Raw genomic sequence first — 11,597 nt, forward strand, 5'->3', positions numbered from 1 at the left:
TGTATAACTTTTTATATTAATAAATTAACATTTGAAAACTCTGCATTTGCTTGGGTTACTTTTGTACAATAATAAAACTTGTTTGATGATCTGAAGCAAAAGCACTGTAGGGGTACTTGAACAATCACAAACATCAAAACTTTTTGTGTGGTTTGAATAAACAACAACTGATGTGTTCCTTATGAAAAAATATGTTTATTGTGCATTAACAGAGGACTGTAAACACAAATAATATAACAGTATAAGTGGTTTGTCCTGAGGCGCACAAACAGATTCATAAAAGAATATTAATGACACCTCGGTGAGTCTGATGATGTCATTTATTATCAGCTTGAGCTGAAGAAGACTTTGACAGTGTTGTTGTAGATTGTGTTGCCCAGCTCCAGTGGATCCTCCTCCCTCGCTGCTGCCATCACCTCCAGGACTTGTCTGCAAGAGACAAATAGTGAAATCTTAAAATTAAAGGTCTATTGTGTTTAACAATATTCATGCTTCAGTGCGACGTCTGATTGTATCCATTGGATTTATAAAGCGTTTCCCTTTAGTGACTCACATGATATGACAGGGCTCATTTCGGTCCTTCAGGCAGTGTCCTGCCACCCACTTCTTCTTTGTGGGAAATGTAGTTTTAACACATTTGGACCCGGCATGAGTGTTCTTCACACCACAGCACGTGGCGTCTGTCATATAACAAAACGAGTAATTACAACAGCTTCATTATCGTGCTGATTATTTTCAAAACAGATTATCTGTCTTTAGCCTACAACATAAAAAACTATAATAAACACCTAAATTCTACACGGGTCATGAACTGAGTTTAATAACAATTATTAGTTTTAAAGAATTTATTTCACTCCATTGGTAATCTTTATAGTGACTCACTGCGAGCTACGACATACTTTAAATACTTCTTTGACATACTTTGAAGCACAGGTAGGTTTTCATTAAGAAATTACTAGACGATTCTTTTAGAAATATTAACAATTAACAATTTTCTGTCAGCTAAGTTACTAAATTGCTTGGACACATCTAAGTGCACTGAGAACTGCTCTGCTTTTTAGACATTTCCATTTTGTAGTCGTTAATATTTAAATGAGTGATGAGCTGCTGGATGTGCTGATTTGCATCATTTTATCTCAGTTGATTTAAACTTTGTGTAGCTAGGACTACAACCCTACACAGCTTACAGCTGTCCTTAATGAAGAGCAACCACAGGCTGTATGCAGAGGAGCTTCACGGACAGGTAAAGGGTTTGACTTGGTTAAATCTAATATATACGGACCAGCACAGAGGTCATGCTGTGCTATAGCTTCTTCATTGCCAGCACAACAGCACCAACTGCTGATCAGTCTACTATGAGCTGCCATCATGGCAGCTGAACTACTGTAAAGCTGAAATAAAGTGCCCGGTATACTGTATTCCTGCACAGCTGTGAGCCTGTCACTCAGTCTGTTCCTGCTGTGTTGTCATTTTCAAGAAGCTAACTTATTAGCACTGATGCTAACAAAACATGCAGGCTGCTCCGTTTTATAACCGTCAGCGGCAGCCAGTGACACTCGCTCTCTTCTACCTTTTCTGGTAGCGTTTAACAGGCGATAAAGCAGAGGCGACTTACCAATGAATTTGTGTTGTGCCATGGTTGAAATCAAAGTCCTCAATGTTCCTCAGCTGGTCGCCACGCACCTCCGGCAGGGAGTTGATCTTCTTGACGGCAGTGCGGCGGTTGATGAACGTTTTCCAGCTGTTCTTGGCCTGCAGGTAGATGTTAAAGTAAGCGTGCAGGCACATCGTGCAGGCGCGGATCTTGCTGCCCGTCTCGAACATCATGGTGTAGGCGCCGTTTCCGAACATGATGACGCCGAACAGGAACTCGATGATGTTGCCCGTGGAGCGCACGTAGTAGACGTAGTCATCCAGCTTCTCCCACAGGACATTGGAGAATCCGTCAGCCATGAAGAGGCCGTAGACGGTCAAAGACACAACCACCTGGAGAGCAGGAAGCAGAAACGTGAGCTGAATTTAATCTGCAGAGAGCAAAGCAGACGAGTGAACGGTTTCAGCTCCTGACGAGGAGCGAGCACGCCAACGGGAAGTTTGACAAACTCTCTGTGGTAGGACTTGACTTAAGCGGCCAAAGAAGTGCAGGAGTTTATTATATTTTATTATATTTTCTCCTACTGTATCATGCTGCTGAGTGACTGCTGCTCGTCAAACACATTTCATTGCAATGTTGACCCTGTGCTAACTTGCATATGAGAAATAAAACTGAAAACTGAAACTGAGACTGATGCTGTCCAGTGTAGCAAGTGATTTATTCACCATTTGTGACCCAAACAATATTTACAAAAAATAAATAAGAAACTCAACTCTGTGTTGTTCTTTAAAGTTTACTACCTGAATAATGAACATTCACAAACGTAAAAATGCAACAGCCATACATCCTCTGTATATGTGACACGGAGCTGAAGCTGACCTCTGGTGACAGCTGGAATGTTTTTGGACCGTAAGCTTGAAGTAAACAGTCTAAAAATGTGTCGCCGCTCTCCTTCAGAACAGTTTCGATTCGACACCCACAAACTCGCCATTCCTCAGCGGGTCCCCAGGCTAATTTTAGTCAAGTGAGCATGCCCAGAATATCTAATGTAGGAGCCTGGTTCCATGTTCTTGTAGTTACATTTGTCTCTAAGCAGTAGAAACACTAACTTACAAGTACTTTATATGCAAACTCACAACACTTAAGAATTTACAAACAGTATTTGTGGTTCTGAATCAGTTTTACTGTTGTTGCTGACAAAGCCTGGCCCTCACCTCGGCTCTCCCCTCGCCTGTCGAGGAGTGAGTTTGGGTTTTTAGAGACGTGCTGCAAAGGAAAAGTGGTGCGTTGGATTTAGCGCAAAACACAAAGCGAGAGCATAACTGTGGAAAGGAATCCAGACAAGTAATCATTTAATCCTGATTATTTCTTGTTTTCATAAATGCTGGAATCCATAAGTGTAATTGAACATAAATACTAATTAACTGTAGGCACAGACTATAAAGTCAATAAGCAGAATACTATCAGTCTCCACTCAATCCCACGTTGACAAACAGACAACAGAATCCTTACTGACTCCTTTGTAGGGCTAAATCATGCTCTTATATGCATATCAATCAGGTCATTATTGTTACACATTTGATTATTTAAGTCACAAGTTTGATTACTCTTGATCTCTTGATCTCTTCTTGACCTTAGGATGTTAATTTCATCCATCCATCCATTTTCTTCCGCTTATCCGGGGCCGGGTCGCGGGGCAAGCAGCCCAAGCAGAGAAGCCTAGACCTCCCTCTCCCCAGCCACCTCCTCCAGCTTATCCGGGGGAACACCAAGGCGTTCCCAGGCCAGCCAAGAGATATAATCTCTCCAGCGTGTCCTGGGTCTGCCCCGGGGCCTCCTCCCGGTGGGACATGCCTGGATAACCTCACCCAGGAGGCGCCCAGGAGGCATCCTTGTCAGATGCCTGAACCACTTCAGCTGGCTCCTTTCGATGTGGAGCAGCAGCGGCTCTACTCTGATCCCCTCTCGAATGGCCGAACTTCTCACCCTATCTCTAAGGGAGAGGCCAGCCACCCTTCGGAGGAAGCCCATTTCTGGCGCTTGTATTTGCGATCTCGTTCCTTCGGTCACTACCCACAGCTCGTGGCCACAGGTGAGGGTAGGGACGTAGATCGACCGGTAAATTGAGAGCTTCGCTTTTACATTCAGCTCTCTCTTCACTACAACAGACCGGTACAGCGTCCGCATCACTGCAGCCGCTGCACCAATCCGTCTGTCGATTTCCCGCTCCCTTCTCCCATCACTCGTGAACAAGACCCCGAGATACTTAAATTCCTCCACTTGGGGCAGGGTCTCGTCCCTGACCAGGAGTGGGCACTCCACCCTTTTCCGGCTGAGGACCATGGCCTCAGATTTGGAGGTGCTGATACTCATTCCCACCGCTTCAAACTCGGCTGCGAACCATTTCAAGGCGAGCTGGAGGCCATCACCTGATGAAGCCAACAGGACCACATCATCTGCAAAAAGCAGAGATGAGATCCTGAGACCACCGAATTGAAAGCCTTCCGCCACTTGGCTACGCCTAGAAATTCTGTCCATAAAAATTATGAACAGAATCGGTGACAAAGGGCAGCCCTGGTGGAGCCCATCACTCACCAGGAACGAGTCTGACTTCTTGCCGGCTATGCGGACCAAGCTCTTGCAGCGGTTGTATAAGGACTGAATGGCCCGTAGCAATGGGCCAGACACCCCATACTCCCGGAGAACCCTCCACAGGACCCCCCGAGGGACACGGGCAAATGCCTTCTCCAAGTCCACAAAACACATGTAGACTGGTTGGGCAAACTCCCATGCACCCTCAAGTATCCTCAAGAGGATAAACAGCTGGTCCAGTGTTCCACAACCAGGACGAAAACCGCATTGTTCCTCCTGTATCCGAGGTTCGACTAACGGACGAACTCTCCTCTCCAGCACCCTGGCATATACTTTCCTAGGGAGGCTGAGGAGTGTGATTCCCCTGTAGTTGGAACACACCCTCCAGTTCCCTTTCTTAAAGATGGGGACCACCATCCCAGCACACCCTCACTGCACGTTTGGGTGCGCCAGGTCTGTCCAGCGTCCTCCCTCGCCACCTGATTCAACTCACCATCAGGTGGTGATCAGTTGACAGCTCAGCCCCTCTCAAAACATATGGCCTCAGGTCTGGTGATACAATTACAAAATTGATCATCGACCTTTGGCCTAGAGCGTCGTGGTGCCACGTGCACTTATGGACACTCTTATGTTCGAACATGGTGTTCGTTATGGCCAAACTGTGGTTTGCACAGAAGTCCAATTACAAAACACTCTCACTGCCGTTGACCACGTGAGCATTGAAGTCTCCCAGTAGGACAACAGAGTCCCTAGGAGGGGCACCCTCCAGTGCCCCACTCAGGGACTCCAAGAAGGCTGGGTACTCTGAACTGCCGCTCGGTGCATAAGCACAGACGACAGTGAGGACCTGTTCCCTGACCCGAAGTTGAGGGGAACAAACCCTCTTGTCCAATGGGAAACACCCCAACATACCAGCAGCAAGCCAAGGGGATACAAAGATACCCACCCTAGCCTGACGCCTCTCACCAGTCTGGAGTTGCCCCAGACTGAGGAGACTGGTTCCAGAGCCCAGGCCATAAGTTGAGGTGAGCCTGACTATATCTAGCCAGTACCTCTCAACCTCACGCACTGGCTCAGGCTCCTTCCCCACCAGAGAGGTGACATTCCATGTCCCAATTGCCAGTCTTGGTAGCCGGGGATCGGGTCCGCCAGGGCCTCCGCTCCTGGCCGCCGCCCGACTCGCATTGCACCCGACCCCTAAGGTGCCTCCTGCGGGTGGTGGGCCTACAGGAAGATAGGCCCATGTCCCTTTTTCGGGCCGTGCCCGGCCGTGCCCCAAGGATGTTAATTCATTCATTTTTTCATTAGTTTGAGTCATGCTGAGTCGAAAAACCTCACATACGTGAAACTGAATGACTAACATAACGCACAAAAATCTCACAGACTGTGAAAACTTTGGGAGACATTGGACGTCATCAATTCCAGTCAAAGATAAATTGTTTGCGCTCACCTTGAGGCAGAGCTCAACACAGAAGGCGGTGACGGCAAAGACCCAGGTGTTGAGGATGTAGTGATGCCAGAGGGCGTAGCTGAGCACCACGGGGAGTACAAAGAGCGCCAGGGACACCAGCAGGACGGGGAAATGCCGCCGAAAAGAGGAGACGTGGGAAGCGCTGAGGGACATGAGGACGGGGTCAGTCATGCCGTGAATGAAGTGCAGGATGACGGTCAGCAGAAGGCACATGTACCGGCTCAGGCGGAACTGTGGATCAAAACGAAGACTCTAAGTTACGTGTATGAAGTTATTACGTTATAACCACGGGAATACAGGATTACAAAAGGAACAGTGAACTCTGCTACTGTGTGCAAATACCATTTACAGTATAAATCATTAAACATGTTTTGTTAGTTTAGAGGGCAACATAACAATTCACAAAGAGGTTAAAACAACAGAAAAATGAGAGAAAAACAGTTTGCCGGCTGCTTTGACGGCGTAAACTGGAAGCCCAAATCTGAGACGTACCAGACGTTCCTCAGGATCCAGGCTGCTGAGGCCAGTCTGAAGAGCCAAGATGAAAAATAGGACAGAAGCCTTGAAGCCCAACCGCTTGTCCTCCTCCTCAGTCGAACCTGAAGGTTCAAATTAAGAAAGTGCTCAACTCCAGGAGCATCCAAACAATTACATGAAGGGCAAATCAGGAAGGCTTTTACACCTGCTAGCTCTCCAACTAACAATCTCAGTCATACCTATGAAAGCCAGGATGCTGAGACCCAGGTAATGTGCAACAGAGGAGATAACGGCACTCATCCCCAGCACAGTGAGCGTGGAGTCGCAGCCGGAGATGATGATGTTACTCGTGAGATCCCAGAACACATCCCAGCTCAGCAGGTAACCCTGAAAACGGTGCAGTCACACAGGTACACGCGTCACCTTTACTAGTAATCCCTTTTAGCTTCAGTTCAGACTCTGCAGTCTTTTTAGGTGAGACTTTATTATTAACAGCAACACTGAACATGAAGAAGCAGCTTCAGTAGAAATGAGGTTGTTAAAGAATTATGACCTTGTTATGTAGTGTGCATCATTTTTAACTGCTCTTCAGACATCAGACACTGTTTATAAATTATTAAAAGAATATTTCACATTGAAATTTGTGCATTAATATATCTGTAAAACACTGCAAAGAGCTAATGTGCCAGCTGGACTTTACTTGGCTAAAGAACACAGGAAACCTGTAGAGGTCACCTACATACATTTTAGGCTTTCAGAGATATTTTTAAACACACAGGAGTTAATAATTAGATATAATTACAGAAATCCAACAGGGGCGCCTGGGGCTGCAAAAGGAAAACTTTCCCCAAACAAATATATGACGTTTGTAAACATTATATGTCAAAGACTCTGAATAAGGTCATTAACCAAATATTAAGGTAAGCTAACATCTTGTTAGCTTCCCTTCTTATGAAGTGACCATCATATAGCAAACATGTCCTGGAAGTTTTTTTTATGTAACATTTACCTGTGCATCAGAGCTCCCATCTGCAGCTCCACCTGTGGCATCTCCGCTCTCTCTCCCCACCGCCTGCACCACGTAAACCAGTATCAGTGCCTGGGCTGTTACCCGGGTCAGCCAGAACACTCGAAGCACATCAGGGAACCTGATCCTCTTCCACGTGTCTTCCAGCAGCAGCTGGAGTCCATAGGTCCTGTACATGTGCCGTACGAGCAGGTAGACGTACCGGCACGAATAGTAGAACCATTTGAGCCTCGTGGCGAGGCAAACGGCTGTGCTGAGAGCCAGCACCAGGCCCGAGAACATTGCCACCAGATGCCTGACATCTGCAGGAAGTTCAATCATCAGCCCCCACAGAGGAATCATGATGTCCAGGACCACCAGTGCAGCAAACACCGACTGGAGGTTAAGCAAGAACACATAGCCAATCCCAAAGACGAGCTGGACGGCGGCCATGCCCAGCCACAGCGTCGGCCCGTTTCTAGGCAGCAACCTGAAGCCCAACGCTGCTTTGTAGTGGGCGTTGTAGAAGTCCATGTGGAAGGTGGCGTAGTAGTTTATGAGGACTGCTGCCATGCCAAGGAGGACAGCAAAGAATAGAGTGTAGAACTTAAACAAGGCTTTCTGAGAAAGCAGCAGCACCACAGTGGAGATGAGGACACCTGGAACACACCGGAGAAGCAGTCAGAGAGACAGGAAAGGCAAATATTTCTCACTGCAAACTGAACAAATGTCAGCTAACTGTAGCTTCCAAGTTTGTCTGATTATAGTGAGTATTTAGATCAATCTTTGTGAGAAAACAACAGATGCTGCACATTAAAGAATTTGAGCAAAATAATCAGCATAGAGTTGAGTAATCCTGATAAATAAAAGGCTGAACAAGCAACATACATAATATAACAAAAATAGAAAAACAAATAAGAACAAAAACAAACAAACACCTTTCACAGTCCATGTAATGCTACGTGTGCATTTGATAACACTATGATAAACTGATCGTACATACTGTAGAGGACCTCAACCAACCTGAGCCTTACTGCTTTAATATAAAGTTGTTCAAACATCTGGCTCTATGGAGTCTCTGTTCCTGTACTAAACATAAAGAAACACGGGTACAGAAGCAAACCCAACAGCTAATCTCACTTCCTGTCCATCCAAACCCAGAGCTCTTGGCTAACATTTTAGATGGCCTGAGCTGCTCAAAGGTCTGCAAACTGGAAAACTGAGGTACAAAACTTGTTTGTTGACTCAACACAGAGAAGCTTTACTCTGTCACAGTGATGAAAACGAGCAGCTTTTATGAATTACGGTGTGTAGAGGAAACTCAAAGTTAGTCAGGCTACAGACTTATTCTATCAATAAATAAAAAGTGAAACAGATTTTTGTTAGTAGCAGCTCTGGTTATTACACAACACTAGTCCATTCGATTAAATAAAACGTATTAATCCCTCGGGAGGGTTCCTCCGGGGTTTTCACACAGCTGAATAAACGTCAAACAGAAAACTGATTAAATAGAAGTGTGAGATGTTCGAAAATTTATGCCAGCGTTCGGTTATATTTTAGATAGGAAGGAGCAGACGCCAGAGTTTCACTCCACCGAGAGAGCTTGTCATGTAATTCTGAAGGCCAGACTGTGTCAGTTCCCAAATAGACAAAAACAATCTAAAACCCAGCGATAAACAACTTAAACATAAAAAAAAAAAAATCACAAAGAAAAAACAATACAGTATCCAGAGCTGAAGCAAAGAGTAAAACAGTGAAATGTGGATTATTAAATATTAGGTCTCTCTCCTCCAAGTCTCTGTTAGTACATGACTTAATAATTGATCAACAAATCGATTTACTCTGTCTTACAGAAACCTGGTTGCAGCAGGATGATTATGTTAGTTTAAATGAATCAACACCCCCGAGTCATTCTAACTACCAGAAACCTCGAAGCACAGGCCGAGGGGGCGGTGTGTAGCAGCCCCTCTCGCTCAGTTTTTGCATTTGAGCTCGCTCTCAACATTTCTGCCCGTGCGCGCTCAACTCAACTTCCACGCTTTAAACGCTGCACGCTCACATTCTCTCCCGCACTCGATATATTGTCCATTGTTGATCTGCACACAGCTGTTGTCAGGAATGTCGCACTTGCTTACATCCCTGTCATGAGACATTCTCGCAAAAAAATCACGGTTTTAGTAACTCAGTAATGCAGCGTTCCTACGGGAAAGTAATGGTAATCTAATTACCGTTTTTGCAATAGTAATCCCTTACTTTACTCGTTACTTGAAAAAAGTAATCGGATTACAGTAACGCGTTACTTGTGCCCATCTCTGCTCAGGACTCGCTCACCCCTCCCTCCTGTGCTGAATCATAGAGCCAACGAATCACTCACTCACCCCCTCCGTCCTGGCTCACAGCTTCTTCTTCTTGGTTGGCAACCAATGTTAAGGCGCATTACTGCCCCCCCGGCTCACAGCTCAGTGGACATTTAGAAGAGAAAATATATATTTGACACATTTAAGGAAAATACTAATAAAATAAAAATAAACAAAATAAATGTTTATTAAGCAATTTTGAAAGGAAATTGCTTAATTTTAGAAATGTTTTTGCTCTTTTTTGCTCTATAAGTTTTTTTCTTTTAGAATCACTCATCTTAGCAGTAGTATTTTACATGAAAAGAGAAACAAATTAAGTTTGAGTGAAAATGTACATTTTTTGCACTCTCTGGTCAACTGACTCAGTGAAGCAAATGACTCAAAACATCCGATTCACTTTGGTGAGTAACTCATTAAAACTCAATTCAGTAAAAAGAATCAAATTTACCATCACTACTCCAATCAGCTCGAAATGACGAAATGCAATATCCCAGAATCCATTTCGTCCAAAACTCAAACGAGGCAGTGGCGGAGGAACACAGAGTGGCAGAGCTGGTGGGTAACTGGTATCTCCGAAAACGTTAGAGCGCTTATGCAAATATGTGATGTCTTGATGAATCGAGCAGGTATTTGATGTTTACACAGCACCATTCTCGCATGAAAATATCTTTAAAGTTTATTTTGTGACCCAGAAAGAGTAATAGTTCAAACTCTGCCACTCTGTGTCCCTCCGCCACTGCCTCGTTTGAGGTTTTGGAGGAAATAGATTCTGTGATATTGCATTTCCTCATTTCGAGCTGATTGGAGACCAGAACAGCCAATCAGATTTTTTTGCATCCAAGTCTGTGATTGGCTGGTTTTGTGGCACAAATATAACGGTAGAGAAAGAGTTGAGCGCGCACGGGCAGAAATGTTGAGAGCGCGAGCGCAAATGAAATAACTGAGCGAGAGGGGCTGCTGTTGTGTGTGTGTGTGTGTGTGTGGATAATAGCAAACACTGAAATACATTTTTTACACGCAGGAATGAATTTTGTTCACTCAAATTTAGCTTTTCTTCGCTCAAAATAAATTTCTCCTCAAAATAAAACACTTGCACCTGCAAACTTTTTTTTTTACGTGCGCTCTTTCATGTTAAAAATACTTACCCATAACTCTGACCAACACATTCCCCATCGCCCCGGCCCATCCCGAGCCAGGGTCGTAGTAAGAGTTAAAAATGGCGTCGATAATAAAAATACATGGAACTCGCAGAACCACATCCAGCACCACCAAGGCCTGCTGGCCCATCCGGGCTTGAGTGGACGCCATACGGCTTTAGCGGGGCGGCCGTCCTTCGTCTTCGGTTTCGCTTTGCCCAACGTTTATTCGGCAGCTGGAAGCCTATATCTGTCCGCCATGTTCGTCCATCTCAACCTCCTGTTGCTTTCCGGGTTAAAACGCTTCCACCCTCCGTGTTACAGCCGACAGCCGGCAGCCGGTAAACTTCACGCCCCCCATCAGACCCGGCGCTGTCCGCTGTCACAAAACCAGTGAAGCTAAATGTCAGTTTGTCAGTGCCGTGAAAGTGCCACTTGAATACTTTTTTTTGTATAACCAGAGAAGTTTCTAGGCTGTTACGACGTATCGCATCGGTGGGCGTGGCAGCTGACGTAACATTTCTACAAACTATAAAATCACACAGCGTCATTTTTTTCTGTGTCCTGTTTGCTACACGTTTTAATGTGGACGTTATTTTGCTTTCAGAGGATGGTTTGCTAGTACAGACATCCATAAATAAAATATAGCATAGACTTAATATAATAATAAGACCATTATATTAAATATATTTCAGTTTAATATATTTAGATTTCAGATTCGTTTTATACCTTATTAAATTATTTGTTGTGCCATATCGTATTTGATTTAAACAAACACATTTCAAAGACTTTGGGATTTCCAAATATCTCGAGGATGACTGAATTAAAATCATTTTGCAAAGAACATTTGGCCAAAGACTCATCACCAGGTACTGAAAACGGCTGATTTTAGCTCCTGCTGCAAATGTTGGCACAGCCAGTTTATTAGGTTTTGTATAACTTTTTATATTAATAAATTAACATT

The 11,597-nt window shown here is 44.7% G+C and overlaps 1 protein-coding gene across 2 annotated transcripts; it reads right to left on the reverse strand.

The window, feature by feature from the left end:
• Positions 1–181: 181 nt before the first annotated feature.
• Positions 182–11,125, reverse strand: LOC148096583 (E3 ubiquitin-protein ligase RNF139-like). 2 transcript variants are annotated; one of them, XM_087835566.1, is made up of 8 exons: positions 10,643–11,125; positions 7,144–7,799; positions 6,374–6,521; positions 6,150–6,256; positions 5,637–5,888; positions 1,616–1,986; positions 554–680; positions 182–429 (listed from the first exon to the last, which is right to left on the reverse strand). In XM_087835566.1, coding segments are annotated over exons 1-7 (1,698 nt in total). In that variant the 5' UTR covers positions 10,806–11,125; the 3' UTR covers positions 182–429; positions 554–679. The 2 variants fall into 2 exon arrangements, with proteins under 2 accessions (XP_087691692.1, XP_087691693.1); XM_087835567.1 differs by lacking the exon at positions 10,643–11,125 and adding an exon at positions 9,946–10,201.
• Positions 11,126–11,597: the final 472 nt, after the last annotated feature.

The sequence above is a fragment of the Neolamprologus brichardi genome, chromosome 22, assembly GCF_056152115.1.
Source record: "Neolamprologus brichardi isolate AB-2024 chromosome 22, ASM5615211v1, whole genome shotgun sequence".
NCBI classification, from domain to species: Eukaryota; Metazoa; Chordata; class Actinopteri; order Cichliformes; family Cichlidae; genus Neolamprologus; species Neolamprologus brichardi.